The 18,023-nt window shown below is 32.9% G+C and overlaps 2 protein-coding genes across 10 annotated transcripts; both read left to right on the top strand.

Moving 5' to 3' along the window:
- The first annotated feature begins 161 nt into the window (after positions 1 to 161).
- On the top strand, positions 162 to 6,424 carry LOC144545089 (LEAF RUST 10 DISEASE-RESISTANCE LOCUS RECEPTOR-LIKE PROTEIN KINASE-like 2.1). Of its 5 annotated transcripts, XM_078293661.1 has the most exons (4): positions 273 to 396; positions 430 to 3,235; positions 4,778 to 4,819; positions 5,160 to 6,424. In XM_078293661.1, the coding sequence occupies exons 2-4, from the start codon at positions 2,908 to 2,910 to the stop codon at positions 6,326 to 6,328; spliced, it is 1,539 nt and encodes a 512-aa protein (XP_078149787.1). In that variant the 5' UTR covers positions 273 to 396; positions 430 to 2,907; the 3' UTR covers positions 6,329 to 6,424. The 5 variants fall into 5 exon arrangements, with proteins under 5 accessions (XP_078149790.1, XP_078149789.1, XP_078149787.1 ...); XM_078293664.1 differs by having other exon boundaries at positions 162 to 454; positions 5,172 to 6,424; XM_078293663.1 differs by having other exon boundaries at positions 162 to 454.
- Positions 6,425 to 14,068: 7,644 nt separating this feature from the next.
- On the top strand, positions 14,069 to 16,932 carry LOC144545091 (LEAF RUST 10 DISEASE-RESISTANCE LOCUS RECEPTOR-LIKE PROTEIN KINASE-like 2.5). 5 transcript variants are annotated; one of them, XM_078293670.1, is made up of 2 exons: positions 14,069 to 14,100; positions 15,683 to 16,932. In XM_078293670.1, exon 2 carries the CDS (start codon positions 15,808 to 15,810, stop codon positions 16,849 to 16,851), a length of 1,044 nt encoding a protein of 347 aa, XP_078149796.1. In that variant the 5' UTR covers positions 14,069 to 14,100; positions 15,683 to 15,807; the 3' UTR covers positions 16,852 to 16,932. The 5 variants fall into 5 exon arrangements, with proteins under 5 accessions (XP_078149796.1, XP_078149792.1, XP_078149791.1 ...); XM_078293666.1 differs by lacking the exon at positions 14,069 to 14,100 and adding an exon at positions 14,779 to 15,481 and having other exon boundaries at positions 15,692 to 16,932; XM_078293665.1 differs by lacking the exon at positions 14,069 to 14,100 and adding an exon at positions 14,788 to 15,481.
- The last annotated feature ends 1,091 nt before the right edge of the window (positions 16,933 to 18,023 follow it).

The raw sequence follows: 18,023 nt of genomic DNA, 5'->3' as shown, positions 1-18,023 counted from the left end.
AAGGCTTTCTACACTGATTCTTTAATAAACATCTGTGTAGAGATCCCACAGATATTTCGGGCTTCCAAAAAATTACAATTTCTCCACGATTTTTATATAAAATTGTCAAATCCGTGTACAATGTGAAGTGTACAATAACCATTTATGTAGTAGTGTGATCAGATACAATCACCACCCAAGATATTTGGAAAAGATTACAGCCTTAGCTACTCGTCGTCTATTGGTCAACATGATAAGCCTATGCAGAATTGTTTGAGGCCTGAGTATAATTCCCTTGAACCATCTTTTGAGTCCATTTTATCATTTGAAAAGGGCAGCTCACAGCTTACTCTGATAGCAGCTAGTTATTCAAGTGATCTTGTAGCACGGCCCGGTTGCTTTGCAAACTCAAGAGAGGTTTTTGATGCAGAAGATGGAAACTCGGCAGAGGTTTTCGATCGTGAGGATGGTAAAGGTTAGTAGCTTGCATATATTATCAATTTATCCTGTTATTTTTCGTTGAACTCTTTGTAAATTATGGCCAGTTCATCTCATTTTTTTTTTCGTAGTTCTTCTTTAAAATATTTGTAATTTGTCAAACTCGAAAGAGAAATCTGATCTTTCTGTTTCTTCGATTCTCTGTATTTCCTTCTTCCTTCTCCTTTGGAAGAGTTTATTCTTTAAGCTGCCATCATCAATGCAGTCATCAATGTATATTTGTAATTTATCAAAGGATTTGTTATACTTGGTTTTCTCCATGCATCTCTTGTCAGCTGCCACAACACTACTGCATGTAGGCTTTCTTTTTGGTAGAGGTGAGAAAATAGTTCGTGACTCGTGACTTGTTCATAAACTCGCTCGCTAAAAACTCATTAATTATCAACTCGCTAGATAACTTAATCAACTGAGCATGAGCAGACCCAACTCGAGTTACATAAAGTCCCGTCACATCTAATCCGAACCAGATCCAAACCCAAGTAAAAACATGCAAAAGACCCAGAACTAGCAGATGAGCAAATCCAAGTTAAATAATGTACTATTTGGTTGTTTGACATGTAATATTTGGCTGTCAAATTGAAAGATTTAGTGTTTTGTTTTTGGATAAATTTGCTTTCTATTATATACTATTAAGGACTTTAATTAGGCTTTAAGAAATTCAAACATCAATTGGTCTTAAGTCTTAATGAGTTTCGAGTCAACTCGAGTTGGTAACAAGTTGAGTTGTCAACTCAGTATTGTCTTCTCAAGTCAAGTTAACTCGCTCATTAACTTAATGCACTGATCATGAGCATACTCCAACTTACTCAAACTCGGTTCATTAATGAGCGGAATCAAATCTCCCTAACAAAAAAAAAAAAATCGAAAAAGTTGTTGACAGTTCATTAGCTTGTTTCATTCAGTCAACTGTGAAGTCAATTTATAAAAAAAGATTCATCTCTCAGTAGTTCTTTGCAACAGTGACAGGAATTTATATCACGTAAGGTATGAGAATATTAATTGTTGTTTAGATTGATCTGGACCGTTCGATCAGAATACACACGAATATTGAAGGGTTATAATATGAACTATTCTGACAATTGGGGATGATGATAGTAGTGTCCTTTGAGTTAACATTGTCCTTCAATAATTTCTAGATCCCATTTAAATATCAATAATTCTAGAGATTTCCCAACCAACTTAGTAAAGTGAGATACTTGACTCTTCTAGAAATTCTCTAATTAACCTAGTAAAATTAATTTCATGATTCTTCTAGAAATTTTCTATTTATAAAATTAGATTGAATTAGACAATCGTTGCTTTCTCAATAACTGATATCATGTTAGTAGGAACTTATATTAACCGATTAACCCAACCACGTAAATATGTACTCAAGCACGAGATTTTAAAAATAAGTTAACAATACAGTCAATTGCACGGCAAACAATTATCATCCTTACATTTTCCCTTTTTCTTGGAAAATTGGCGCATGTGGTTTCAATTGTCTATGAGTCATTACCCAGTCTACATGAAAGTCTTCTGTGGACTTAGATGACTTTGAATATTCTACTGTTTATTATTATTTAATGTCCTCTTATTATTATCTCCATCTATAAAATGTGTGGTACAAAGGCATTTCGGACCATTACGGCAGAAAAATAATAAAAATAAACAGAAGTAAGGATAACCGTACAAGTGTACAAATTGTAGATGAAATGTCGCACACAATACAATCATTTTTCCCAGAAAAATAAACCGAATAACAGTACAAGTGTACAAATTGCAACTAGTAAAGGGCATAATGGGTATCTTATTACACAGACATTTTTCTTAATTAAATTGCAATTTCTTTTTATAGTTTTTAATAAAGTACAATGGGTATTTTATAAATATAAAATGAGTTTTAATATAAAAGACAATAAAATATGTAAATTTTTTAGTTTTGAAAGTTTAGAGGGGAAAATACATAATTTCAAAGTTTTTGAGGGATATACGTAAAAATTCCCCCTACTTTATAGGATATAAGGTTGAAATAGTAGCACTTCTGTGTCCATATCTTCTCCAAAATTTAGAAATATCTATAACTTAATATCTCGCTTGGTTCCATCTTTAATGGCCCCCTCAGTACTGGCTGGTCTTTTTTTCATTTCCTTTCTTCCGGCCTGCTTCTCCAACCCATGTACCCGCACGCTTCCATGTGATCCTTCTATTCAAATTAAACCTCCTTTCATCTTCCAATCAGACGTTATGATGGGTCTTATTTGTCCAGGTTATTTAACGATTGGATGTAAGAAGAGTACGCCATTTCTTTTATGGCTTCCTAAGTCATTACCATTGAAAAGCATCTGATATGAAAACAGCACCATTACGGTTCAAGATCCTTATCTTAGTAGTTCTTTGAACAAATCTGGTTGTCATAATCTTTATTTTAATTTTTCTAGTCCTATTGACATGTACGTTGGGATGTATGATTTATGGAATAGTAGCCTTTCTTCTGTGAGATGTGTCCCTCCTGATCATATACAATCACTACCGAAGATATTTAGAAAGGATTACAACCTTAGCTACTCGTCTATTCTTGGTGAAGATGATCATAAGCTTACACAAATTTGTTGGAGGCCTCATAATTCCCTTGATCCATCATTTGAGGCGATTTTTTCATTTGAAAATGACAGCCCAAAGCTGTTTCTGCTATCAGCTAGTTACTCATATGATCTTGTTGCGCAACCTGGTTGCTTTGCAAGCTGGACAGAGGTTTTTGATCCTGAGGATGGTAAAGGTTAGTAGTATGTATATTTTATCAATTAATCCTGTTATTTTTATTTCACCTCCTTGTAAATAATGGACAGTTCATCTCATTTTTTTTGTAGCGTTTCTTTAATCTCTTTGTAATTTGTCAAACTCGACAAAGAAATCTGATCTTTCTGTTTTATTCTCTGTATTTCTTTCTTCCTACTCCATTCTGTAATTTATCAAAGGATTTGTTATACTTGGTTTTCTCCTTGCATCTCTTGTCCCATGCAACTATCATCCCTGCATATTATGTAGGCTTCTTATTGGTAGGGACGAGAAAATAGTTCATAATTCGCTTGCTAAAAACTCACTAATAGCTCCCTCGTTAACTTAATGATGAATTCCCTCGTTAACTTAATGATGAATTGAGTATCAGCATACCCCAACTTGCTTATTTACCAACTCGAGTTACATAAAGTCATGCCACATCCAATTCCAACCAGATTGAAACCCAAGTAAAAAATGCAAAGGACCCAGCACTAGAAGATGACCAAACCCAAGTTAAATTATGTACTATTTGGTTGTTTCACATGTACTATTTGGTTGTTAAATTATGTTAAATTCAAAGCTTTAGTGTTCTTGGTTTTTGTTAAATTTACTTTCTATTTTATATTTCATTTAGGACTTTCGGTTTTAAGAAATTTAAATTCCCTAAAATTCAAACATCAATTGGTCTTAAGTCTTAATGAGTTACGAGTCAACTCGAGTTGGTAACAAGTTGAGCGCAAGTTGAGTTCTCAACTCGGTATAGTCTTCTCAATTTGAGTTGACTTGCTCATTAATTTAATGAACCGAGCATGAGCATATTCCAACTCGCTGAAACTCTTTTCATTAATAGCCCTACTTATTAAAGAAAAAGAAAAAAAAAGCCCTACTTATTGGTTATCGAATTATATTTCTTAATTAGAGGAATCAAATCTCCCTAGCAAAGAAAATTGAAAAAGTTGTTGACAGTTCTTTTTTAAAACTTCTTTCCCAAGTGATCTAAAGTTCTAAACCCTTATCTTTAGTTCATTAGCTTGTTTCTTTTAGTCAACTGTGAAGTCAATTTGATAAGAAAATCTTTCAAACTGAAAGTAATGTTACAGAACCATTACTTTTATATTTAATTTTTCAATGTTATTGGGAAAGTTAATGTGGTCCAGGTTTCCAGAAATCGACAGGAGAAGACTTTGACAATGTTGAGAATGACTTTGTGCTATTTCCTCTCTTATTAAATATTGACAATGACTTGGCTTTTTAAATGGTTGAATTCACTATTAGATATATATTTAAAATTCTTAAAGGCTCTTTATAGAATTATAGAGAAAAGATAAAAGAGTATATAGGCTCTTTATAGAATTATAGAGAAAAGATAAAAGAGTAGATGTAATACTTAGCATGTACTTGGCTATAGAATTATATAGCACAACTATTAAACCTAGTGGCTCACATCAGAAAGACCATATCAGAAGTACTCTAAAAATTTCAAATTCCAATATTACTAATAACTCTCACTGACCTCTCTATTTTATTGTATGCAATACAGGAAAAAAGACAAAACAAGCTACAAGGGTAACCATTTTGATAGGTGAGGATATTTTTTTCATCATCATGATTGATCTCAATACAGCAAATCTGATGTAATTTTACTCTTCAATATTTCACACTTAAAAGTGCTCCTTATTCTCTATTTTCTAAGATATTATTTATCTTGCATCCTCTCTAATCATCCCATTTCATTATATGTTTTACCTGACCATTCTTCCAGATCACCAGACAAGGTGGCAAAAACTATGAAAGAAACTTTATTTTATAATTATGCAATATTAGGTTAAATCTACTTATATGTGCACTATGCTTCATCTTACAGTCCACTATATTTTGTAATGTGTATACATACTGATTACTTGTATTTGGTTTTAATGTAGGTACCACTGTAGGATCTATAGCATTCCTTGGAGCATGCCTTATTTTGTATTTAAAGCTTCAAAGTAGCAAATTTTTTGCTGAATACATTTCACGGAGCAAAAACAGACCTGAAGAAAATATTGAAATGGTCTTAGAAAAATATGGATCGTTTGCACCAAAAAGATACAAATATGCTGAGGTAAAGAAAATTACAGGCTCGTTTCAGCATAGACTAGGTAAAGGAGGCTTTGGCACGGTATACAAAGGAATACTGCAGGATGGCCGTTTGGTTGCAGTCAAAATTTTGCACAACTTTTCATATGGTAGAGAAGAGCTTTTGAATGAAGTCCTGAGCATTGGCAGAACCTCCCATGTCAATGTTGTTAGTCTACTAGGCTTTTGCATTGAAGGCTCAAAGCATGCTCTAATTTATGAATACATGGCAAATGGATCACTCGACAATTATATATACTCTGAAAATCCAAAAGCAGTTCTTGGTTGGGAGAAACTATATGAAATAGCAATTGGTATTGCAAGAGGTTTAGAGTATTTACACCGAGGTTGCAATGCACGTATTGTTCATTTCGATATAAAGCCTCAGAACATTTTGTTAGACGAAGATTTCAACCCAAAAATTGCAGATTTTGGTTTGGCCAAATTGTGTCCGCCAAAAGAGAGCATTCTTTCAATGGCTGACATGAGGGGAACCATTGGGTACATTGCTCCCGAAGTCTTCTCTAGGAGTTTTGGTGTTGTTTCAACGAAATCTGATGTATACAGTTATGGAATGATGGTGCTGGAGATGGTAGGAGGAAGAAGAAATGCAAAACCAAGTGCTGATAACCCAAGCCAAGTGTACTTTCCACATTGGCTTTATGATTGTCTTGTTAAAGGCAGTCCAATACAACTACAAGCTTGTGATGTATTATCAATTGAAATTGAAGAAAATGCAAAGAAGATGGGCATGGTCGGTTTGTGGTGCACACAAACGACGCCGGCTAATCGGCCCTCAATGAACAGAGTTGTGGAAATGCTGGAGAGAAGTTCAGATGAGTTGGAAATGCCACTAAAACCTTATCTTTGTTCTCCGCCTCATTCCACAATATTATCATATACTTCTCATACTCCCAAGTTTGTATTAAATTCACAGTCTGATTCTGACTGTTTAATTGGGGCTAGCATATTATGAGTATATGGCTATTTGGTTTGCGAGGCATTCTTCAATGTTATTTGAGTAAAAAATTGAAATTTGCGTTTATATTTGGAATGTTTACTTTTGTCGCTATATTTATGTAAAAAATTGAAAGTTGCGTTTACATTAAAAGCACTGATGGAAAAGCACTAAGATTTATGTACATTTATGCATAATTAGATGCTACAAATAATATATATGCTTGAAAGTATAGTGTAGTTAAAATGAAAAAGTATAAACAAAGAACTGGCATTAAGAAACCTTCCTCTTATAGGCCTTCGGGCCGCGCTGGTATTAGGTACGAAACGTAGTAATATATCATCTTCTTCAAAGCTTCCCACTGGAAAAGGAGATGGATCATGGGCCCATGGAATTTCATGCGGTTCACCGAAATGCATGCGATTTCATCACAAACCGCATGGTGTTCGTCAGGTTTCAGAATTTTCCTGACAGTTATGATTTCAGAGATTACCCGACTTTGACACCCCACTACTCTATAGGGACACATCAAAGACCTAGAAACTGCGTCATACTGCACAAATGAAGCCTTTAAATAGATTAGATCTAGGGTTTCTATGAATCTTTCAATTTAGAAAAGTTAGGATTAGTGTAAGGTCAATTTGGTGCAGAAATTTGCAAGGAACAGGGACGGTTCATTGGATGCCAAGAGAAGCTATCAATGTGTATATTACTCCCATCTCTAGGTTTATGGCTATTTTATATTGAGTTTTATTCCTTCTATCTTCTATTTAATTAGTTGTGTTATATCTTTTTTATATGCTTTCATTGTTGATTTGCCTATGAGAGCTAAACAACTCATTGCTAGGGTTATGGCATGTAAATTTGTAATCTCATGAATTTAATTAATTGAAAGCTTTTTTTATATTATTTTTTGCACTTAGATTTGATTTCCTTCTATATTTTACCTTGTATTATTATCTAATATGGTGGGTTGAACCTTATTCACATTGGTGATGACCACACCTTGTACTTAGACATATAGAGTTCACCTATTATGCTTAGAGTAGTCAAATCAAAATAGATAAACCAAAACTTAATAATAGCTATTGTTTGTCTTATTAGAATAGTCAAATTTCAAAAACCTTAGAAATAGTCTATTTTAGTAAGACAAAAATATTGAATTCCCTATTCTAATTATTCTAACCCGACTAAACACTGAATAAGCTATTCCGAATAGCTGACCCCTAAGAATAGCCTATTATGAACCCAACCAAACATAACCTATAATTCTAAAGAATTCATATCACCTAAGGTAACAAAATATTCCTGTTTATATCCTTACTGTCCGATTAGGATCCGCACAAATTCTGAATTGGCTCGATTCTGAGCGAACGGTCCAGATCTAAAGAGAAATATTACGTTACCTCAGAGGATACGAAAGAATTATTCAAAGCCTGGTCTGATCTGCATTGTTTCATTGTTTGGGTTGTCGTTTCTTTTGGTCTCTTTTCAACTGCGCTTATTCAGATAATGGATTCGAGTCTATAAAATCCGACCCGGCATAGAGCAAATCCAATTTACTTCTTTTAATGGGCTTAATCTTCAATTGCGGCCCAACTATATGTCTCTATATAAGATTAGTCTTTTTTTTTTCTCTCTTCAGTTTTATGAAATATTAATCCGGTCGACCAACTTTTTTTTTATCTTATTTGAAATATTCTAATTAACTCTTCTAGTTTTATAAAAAAAGTTAAGTTTATTCTGGTTTGGAGCACAAAGACAGGATAATTTTAGAAAAAAAATGTGGTATTTAATATTATGTTTATTTGCGTACTATGAGCAGTGGATTTTTGAAAATAATTAATTTGTGATCACTTCAGTTTTTCTCTATAACATAATGTTCGGGTATCGAACTGGTCCATTTATGCTGATAAATAATTTATTTATTTATGATGCAAATATATATGTACTTAAATACAGGTATGTGAACGTCACAAGTAAAAAAAATAAATTTAATTTTATAAATCAGTAAATATATGGATGTTCGCGAAGTACGGTAGCCCAACTCTCTCTCTCTATCTCTCTATCTGTACATACATATATCTCATAATTAGAGGTAAAAACAGTGTGGATAATATTCAATCCATATTTGAAAAATTAAGTGTTAATATTAGATATTCGAACATCCGTATAGATATGGATACATATATGGTTTTATGTTCTAATTATCTGTATCACAATAGTAAATATATACCATATAATTTAATATATATTATGAACAAATTATCTTATTCACTATTGTAATTAATTAGATAAATATTATAAACTTTAGTATTTACTATTTTTTAATAAGATTTTTATATTTATTTTAATAATCAAATATCTGATATGTATCTGTATTCATATTAATATCCAATCCATATTCAGATATATATGAAGGATATAGATATGAATTTTAACACTATTTCTCTGGATCCGCTCCGTTTTCATCCCTACGGCCATAGTGCCCAATCGAATTAGCTTTACCACAATATCCGTGTGAATCAGACAATAAGTTGCAGAAAATACACAGACCCACTAACTAAAGTGGTACAGTTATTGGAGAGGAGACTGGGGTCAATGGGTGACAGCTACCTAACGTTCATATTTCACAAAGTTAGCACTAGTATACACAGAGAGTAGAACTAGGGTGTTCTTAATTAAGTTTATCAAACTCTTTGGTGAACTCAAGTCTAAAATTTATTAAATCGGCTTCAAATGACAAATTTGAACCGTTGAAACCCACCTATCTTACGAGTAATGTGTCTACATGCATGTGAAATTGTTAAACATTCGAATTAATTTAGTATAAAGTTAACTGGTCAAAATTATAAAGTTAATAACTTAATTTTAATGCATTCATTTTTTGAATGTTTTTGACTGCTTGACTTTATACTAAATTAATTCAAATGTTTAAATTTTTTACATATAGACACATCACTCGTAAGGTAGGTGGATTTCAATTATTTGGATTCGTCATTTAAAGCTGATTTGATGGGTTTTATACTTGAGTTCACATAGAGACTTGGCTACATATTTCTATTCTTAAAAGGATTCATATAAGAATTAAGTAGTGGGAAAGGTTTGATAAACTTGGATTTGTTTGTAGCCTCTGTTATCAGGTAGTGGGGAAGGTTTGATCTATCTGGTCAAAAAGATAACAAATCAACCATATCAAACAAATCACACCATTTACCTAAAGCAAGGATAAAGGGATTTCTTATAAAATCACACCATATATGGGTCGTATTTTATCCACATACTATGGAGCCAAGGTGAACTCAACACATTTCCATAGAGGGCTACGGTGCTACGGCTCAATATTTGAGTTTTCAAAATCCTAACGATCGATTCGAACAGTTCATTTTGTTCTCCATATTAATATGTGTTTGGAGACCAAATTTCACATTTTTTGGAAATTGTTTACTATTTTTTTAGATAAATAGAAAATCAAATATCTAAATGGTGTAGAATTTTTTAGATCAACTGATTTTCTACCTATCTAAAAAAATAGTAAAAATTTACAAAAAATATAAAATTTGGTCTCCAAACACATATTAATATGGAGAACAAGATGAACGGTTTGGATCCTACCACTCGCCTCCCATACAGGGGTTTCGCTCTAGTCGCGTCCACGGCTCTCCCTTTAAAGCACTTTTCTTTTCATCAGACTAGGGTTGACTTACTAAACATTAATTGAATTTGGCCTTTAAGTAGCGGGAAAACGAAGTAGCGACAGCGCGGAAAAAACACAAACTCATAACTGATATATATCATTTTAGTAGGAACCAAAATAAACCAATTAACAATGCAGTCATTTGCACGGCAAACAATTATTGTCCTTGATTTTTTTTTTTCTTGGAAAATTGCATGTGGTTTCAATTGTCTATGTATCGATCGTTACCCAATCTACATGCTACATGAGTCTTCTCTGGACTTTGAATTAATATTCTACTGTTCTTTTCAAATGGTCAATTTCATTTTTATTTCCCCTTCTTATCTATAAAATGTTTGGTACAAATTAATATTCTACTGTTCTTTTCAAATGGTCAATTTCATTTTTATTTCCCCTTCTTATCTATAAAATGTTTGGTACAAATTAAGGCATTTCCGACCATAACGGCAGAAAAAAAAATAAAAATAAACAAAAGTAAGCAGAACTGCAACGAACATTTAGTTTGTTATAGAACAATTTTTATTCATTTTTTTTAAAGAAAAAAAATTATATCGCTAAATCTGTTTCCCTTTCTTTTTAATTTGGAGATGAATTTTCGCACACAATATCTTTCACTCAACCATTTTTCCCAAAACCCTAAACAAGATCACCGTACAAGTGTACAAAATATTGTTACTATTTTTTTTTAATAAAGATTGGAGATCAATCCATCTAACTATTTAATACCCATGTTATTACAATAAAAAATTTCTCCCATCCGGATTACGAACTCATGATCTCCCATATTAAATATCATGTACCTTTGCCCCTAAAACAACAAATTGCAACTAATAAAGGGCACAATGGGTATCTTATAAGACCGATATTTTTTCTAAACAAGTTACAATTTTTTTATTCTATTTAACAAAGTATAATGAGTATTTTATAAATTTAAAATGAGTTTTCACATAAAAGACAATAAAATGGGTAAATTTGTGAGTTTAGAAAGCTTAGCGGGATAATACGTGATTTTGAAGTTTAGAAGATTAAATACGTAATTTTGAAGTTTTTGAGGAGTATATGCGAAATTCCCCCTACATTATGGGATATAAGGTTGAAATAGTAGCACTTCTGCATCCATATCTTCTGCAAAATTTAGAAATATCTATAACTTAATATCTCGCGCTTGGTTCCATCTTTAATGGCCCCTTCAGTACTGGCTTGTCTTTTTTTCATTTTCTTCCTTCCCTGCTTCTCCAACTCATCATGTACAGATAAACTTCCATGTAATCAATCTATTGAAATTAAGCCTCCTTTCTATCTCGAATCAGACATTACGATTGATCCTAATTGTCATGGTTATTTACCCATTGAATGTTACAATAATATTCCATTTCTCTTATGGTTTTCTAATAAGCCATTACCATTGGAAAGCATCTCATATGACACCAACGTCATTACAGTTCAAGATCCTTATCTTTGTAGTTCTTTGAATAAATCTGGCTGTCGAAATCTTTATTTTAATTTTTCTAGTCCTATTAACTTGTACCCTGGGTTGTATGGTTCATTGAATAGTAGCCTCTCTTCTTTGAGATGTGATCCTCCTGATCACATACAATCACTACCCAAGATATTTAGAAAGGCTTACAACCTTAGCTACTCACCTTCTTTGGGTGAAGATGATAAGCCTTCGCAGAATTGTTCGAGGCCTGAGAATTTCCTTGACCCATCTTTTCAAATCATTTTCTCATTCGAAAATGATAGCTCCCAGGTTACTCTGCTATCTGCTAGCTATTCAAGTGACCTTGTAGCGCGGCCCGGTTGCTTTGCACACTGGACAGAGGTTTCTGATCCTGAGGATGGAAAAGGTTAGTAGCTTGCATATTTAATCAATTTATCCCTGTTAATTTTCTTTAACCTCTTTGTAAATTATAGACAGTTCATGTCTTTCTTTTTTTGTAGATTTTCTTTAATCTCTTTGTACGTTTTTCTTGCAACTATCATCGCTGCATATTATGTAGGCTTTCTTATTGGGTATCTAATTATGTTTCTCAATTAGCGGAATCAAATCTCCCTTTATTTGAATACCAAAAGATTTGAAAATAGTCAAGTGAACCATATATGCACATAAAGTACTTATGGTTACGGCTATGTCAGGTACTATTATACTACCAGCCTGATCTCTTTTAACTGAAATATGCAAACATCAAATTCAGTGGTATTCTCATATTTCAACGATATTTATCTCGACTTCTAATCGAGAGTAACAGTTTGGAGACAGGTAAAACAAAAAAACAAAAAATTGAAAAAGTTGTTAACAGTTCTTTTAAACTTCGGGGAATTTCAAGCATACCCCTCAAAAACTTCAAAATAACGTATTTCTCCCTCTAAATTTTGAAATTACATATTCCCCCTCTAAACTTCAAAAACTCACATATTTACCCATTTTATTGTCTTTACTATTAAAATACATTCTAAATTTATAAAATACCTATTTTACCCTTTTCTTAAAAGGCATAAAACATCCATCTAACTCCAATTTGAATCGAAAGTTTCCTCTACAGTCTGAATTGCTTTGAGATCCGTGCGCGCTATATCAGCACAAATCTTGAAGCGACAAACACGAAAATTGAAGCAATGTGCACAGATCTTAATGCAATGCAAATGGATCAAAATTGCTTTGAGATTTGTGCACATGGTCAAGCGGTCAAAACAATGAACATTTTATAAGTTACTTTTTAAATTGTTTTATGTATCTATTTTTTATCATTTTTTTGACTGCTTGATCATATACTAAATGAATTCGAAACTTTCAAAATTTTGCATGTACATGCATCATTCACAAAGTACATGGATTTCAATGGTTCAGATTCATAGTTCGAAGTCAATTCGATAGCATTTTGGAGGTGTGCTCACCAACCCCTCTTGGTGAGCACATCACACTTTAGTTTTGCTCTAAATTTTAATATAAAAGATAATGAAATGGGTTTCACCGACCCCTGAATATAGATTTCATCTAACTCTTACTGAGCCTCGTCCTAGGTGAAATCGGTCAACTCGCTGCAAATTTGGCCGAGTTTTTCATTTTAAAACATAGAATGAAAGGGGGATGGGAAGAAGAGTTTGACAGTGAAACTATAATGAACCTGTTATTTTTTGTTAACCAAATTCTTTTACAAAGGAATGAGTCGAACTTTAATATAAAGCATTAAATTACATTCCAAAGAAGGACAACTATGCTATGCTTGAAAGTAAAATTTATACTTTATGCTTTATTTTAATTTAACTTTGCAAAAAATTTCGTCTCAGATTTGATGATTGGACTGGTTCTTACTAATTAATTACCCCGTTTCCGCTTCTGATGATAATTAATCATAATAAATTACATGAAAAAATAATATAAATTAATAAAAAAAATTTCCTACCTCTCATGAAAATTCTAGCTACGCCCCTGTTTCATTAGCTTGTTTCTTTTTAGTCAATTGTGACAATTTTAAGAAAAGCTTTCAAACTGAAAGTAATGTGACAATTATTTCTTGATTTTTTCAATGTTGTTGGAAAAATCAATGTGGTGGTGTCTACTATTGCCTGCCTTCTTTTCAGCTAATGCCTTATATTAAGTACACCAATGCTGCCTTCTTTTCTACTTCCCCTCTTATTAAATATTGACAATGACTTTGCTTTTTCAATGGTTGAATTCACTATTAGATATCAAAAATTCTTAAAGGCTCTTTATATTCAGTTCGCCATCTATTAGATTATTTCAGAAAAGATAAAAGAGTATATGTCATACTTAGCTTTCACTTGGCTATATAATTATAGAGCATTAGTAATAAAAATCATAGTTTGAAGGCAACTATAAAGACTAGTGGCTAACAACAGAAAAACCCTGTTAAATTCTTCTTTAATTTTTTTTCTTTTGAACCTCATAATATGCTTGCAAAACATTTCTGACACTGATGTACTCTGGAATTTTCAGATTCCATTACTAATAACAGTCACTGACCTCTCTATTTTATTTATGCAATACAGAAAAAAAGACAAGACAAACAACTTTGATAGGTGAGGATGGTTTTTCTTCATCATGATTGATCTCAATACAGCAAATCTGAGAGTAATTTTACTCTTCATTTTTTCACACTTAAAAGTACTAATTATTCTCTATTTTCACATCTATATTTTGTAAGATACTATTTAGCTTGCATCCTCTCTGTTCATCCCATTTCATTACATGCTTTACCTGACCATTCTTTCAGATCACCCAGACAAGGTGGCAAAAACTCTGAAAGAAACTTTATTTTATAATTATGCAATATTAGGTTAAATTTACTTTGATATGAAACCATGGTTCCGGAAATCGGAATCGGATTTTCGACCGCCGAGTCAGAATCGGAAGAATCGGATCGATAACTCGGGTATTTTTGGCAGAAGTCTTGTTTTGTAGCAAAAAAATAAGAAAAAATTGATAAAAATAATTTGTAAAAAAACTATGTTAATTAAGACAATATTACACTTAAATAATCCACTAATTATATAATATATTACAAATATTATAAATAGAACACATTTTTATTGCCAGAAGCTATATCGAGCTGGCTGAATCATCTCATTGTCCTCTGTATTAAAATACAAATAGAAATATTATTGTATATAGTCAAAAAATAAAAACATTAATATAATGTCAAATGAAAAATTAGTAGGATGTCATTTCCCCATTCCTGTCATTTCTTCCATTTTTTTTTTTGTGAAATGTAAAAAAATTATGGAGTCCGACAAAAAATTTCCTTTTTCATTTCTACTATCTTGAGGAGTCCACATATCTTTCCTTTCAACCTGGAACTCAAAAAAAAAAAAAAAAATTCAACCCGCTCTTGAGGGGCCCACATATCTCTACTTTTTCATTTACGCATTGACCAACCCACCCATATCTCCTTCTTCTTCACGACCTCCACATGGGTCAAATTCAACCCGTTCGCCCTTTCCTCTGCACTAGTTACTTAGCAAAACCAAATTGAACAAAAAAAAATGCAGAATCGGTGAGAAGATCAACCCAAAACATGAGAATCTGTCTGGAATCAGTGTAGACTTGCTTCACTCAGCCGATTCATCACTTTTCAACCAAGATTTTCAAAGAAAACTCGCTCGCCGTGTAAGTTTGTTTGAAATTCCGCTCAACTCGGTCTAACACGGCTCAACTCGGTGTAACTCGGCTTGACTCGGCCGAGTCAAGCACTGTTCATCCGAGTTTTGCCGAAAAACTTGCATAGGCGTGAAACTCGGGTGAAACTCGGATCGGACACGGCCGATTCCGAGTTGACTCGGAATCGGCCGATTTCTGGAACCATGTATGAAACCAAGTAATAGAACTTATACTATATACAATATCAGCTGCCAGACCAGTTCACTAGCCATGATCTCTGTGTTGAGCTATCAATGTAAAATATCCCAACGTGCTCACATTAGGATCCAGCTAAAATTATTCTACCTAGAGGAAGGTAATTTTAATTTCATATTTTATATATTAGTGACTTCAATGGTTATATATGCAAGAGATTGTTTGCCAGTTCAAATGATTAAAAATATTCTCTAGTTTGCATTAAATCTGCAATTAGTTTCTATAAATAATTTAAAATATTTCCACTCTATAGTTTGTAATGTATATACATACAGATTAGTTATATTTGGTTTAAATGTAGGAACCGCAGTAGGATCTTTAGCATTCCTTGGAGCATGCCTTATTTTGTATTTAAAGCTTCGAAATAGCAAAAATCCTGCCGAGTGCATTTCACGGAGCAAAGACAGACTTGAAGGAAATATTGAAATGGTCTTAGAAAAATATGGATCGTTTGCACCAAAAAGATATAAACATGCAGAGGTAAAGAAAATTACCAACTCGTTTCAGGATATACTAGGTAAAGGAGGTTTTGGCACTGTATACAGGGGAAGACTGCATGATGGCCGTTTGGTTGCTGTCAAAGTTTTGCACAAGTCTTCATGTGATAGAGAGGAGCTTTTGAATGAGATCCTGAGCATTAGCAGAACTTCTCATGTCAATGTTGTTAGTCTACTAGGCTTTTGCATCCAAGGCTCTAAGCATGCTTTAATTTACGAATATATGCCAAATGGATCACTCGACAATTATATATACTCTGAAAATCCAAAAGCAATTCTTGATTGGGCAAAGCTTTATGAAATAGCAATCGGTATTGCAAGAGGTTTAGAGTATTTACACCGAGGTTGTAATGCACGTATTGTGCATTTTGATATAAAACCTCAGAACATTCTATTAGACGAAGATTTCAATCCAAAAATTGCAGATTTTGGTTTGGCAAAATTGTGTCGGCCAAAAGAGAGCATTGTTTCAATGGCTGAGATGAGGGGAACCATCGGGTACATTGCTCCCGAAGTCTTCTCAAGGAGCTTTGGAGTTGTTTCAACAAAATCTGATGTATACAGCTATGGAATGATGGTGTTGGAGATGGTAGGAGGAAGAAGGAATGCAAAACCAAGTGCTGAAAACCCAAGCCAAGAGTACTTTCCACATTGGCTTTATGATTGTATTGTTGAAGGCAGTCCAATACAACTACAAGCTTGTGATGTATTATCAATGGATATTGAAGAAATTGCAAAGAAGATGGGCATCGTTGGTTTGTGGTGCACACAAACGATGCCGGCTAATCGGCCCTCAATGAACAGAGTTGTGGAAATGCTAGAGAAATGTTTAGACGAATTGGAAATGCCACCAAAACCTTATCTCTGTTCTCCGCCTCATTCCACAATATTATCAGATACTTCTCATACTCTCAAGTTTGTATTAAATTCACAGTCTGATTCTGACTGTTTAATTGGGGCTAACATATTATGAGTATATGGGTATTCTTCAATGTTATTTTTGTAAGAAAATTGAAATTTGAGTTTATATTTGGAATGTTTACATTTGACGCTATATCTAAGTTTGGTAATTTTATTTGACATTTTTTTTAAAAGCAATGATGGAAAAGAATTAAGATTTATGTACATTTATGCATATTTAGATGCTACCAATAATGTATCTTGTTGATAGTATCCTGTAGTTAAAATGAAAAAGTAGAAACAATGAACTGACATGAAGAAACCTTGCTCCGATAAGCCCTTGTGCCCTTCTGGTATTACGAAACGCAGTAATATATATCATCTTCTTCAACACTTCCAACTGGAAAAGGAGATGGGCCCAAGGAAATTCATGCGGTTCACCAAAACTCCTGCGATTTAGTCACAAACCAAACATGACCCATTAGAACCCAATTTTTTTTAATATAATGTTTAAGATAACTCCTACAATTAAAAAATTAATAGTATTAATTAATCAGACTTTGGTTAGCATACTTGTATGAACATTTCAGCCGAACTAACATATTTTGAAGACGAGAAATCTACATTAAAATTCATGTTGGGAGTAAATAATTAAAATACATGAAGGGAAAATAATGAAATAATGTGCAAGCAAAGAAGAAATTTTCGATATATTGTTGGCTGATAAGTTTTAAATAGGCGAAATTGGTATTTCTCATAAAGAAGTTTCTAATTAAAAATTTCCGAGTCAAATCTCAAATATCATACCTCATTTACCTTTCCAATATATGACATAGGGATAATTTTCTATGTGCCCTTGAAAACACGTCCAATTTCTTATTCAACCCTCAAGATTTAAATTTATCTTCTTTATCACTTAACTCTTACAATTATTTCTTATTTACTCATCATTTAACTAATTCTAAATTATCTCATATTGAATCATAATTCTTTTCATTAAACTTTGATTAACCTCTTGGGAGAAAAAAACCTGATATGAATCTCTTCGTCTCTTCCAACTTTTTGGGCAACCAAATAATCCGATTAGATCCGCAATTCTTCACAGCTATGAAGCGGTAATAACTTTATATAATTATATAAATGCTTTCTCTTTGTGGGACTAAATTAAGAGAGTATCCGAATTCTGGAGTTTTTTTTTTTTTTTCCTTGATGAATAGTATCATGATTTCTGGAGGCAGCACATCA

Source organism: Carex rostrata, chromosome 27, assembly GCF_964058835.1.
Source record: "Carex rostrata chromosome 27, lpCarRost1.2, whole genome shotgun sequence".
Taxonomy (NCBI): domain Eukaryota; kingdom Viridiplantae; phylum Streptophyta; class Magnoliopsida; order Poales; family Cyperaceae; genus Carex; species Carex rostrata.
This window is presented reverse-complemented; position numbering and strand designations above follow the sequence as displayed.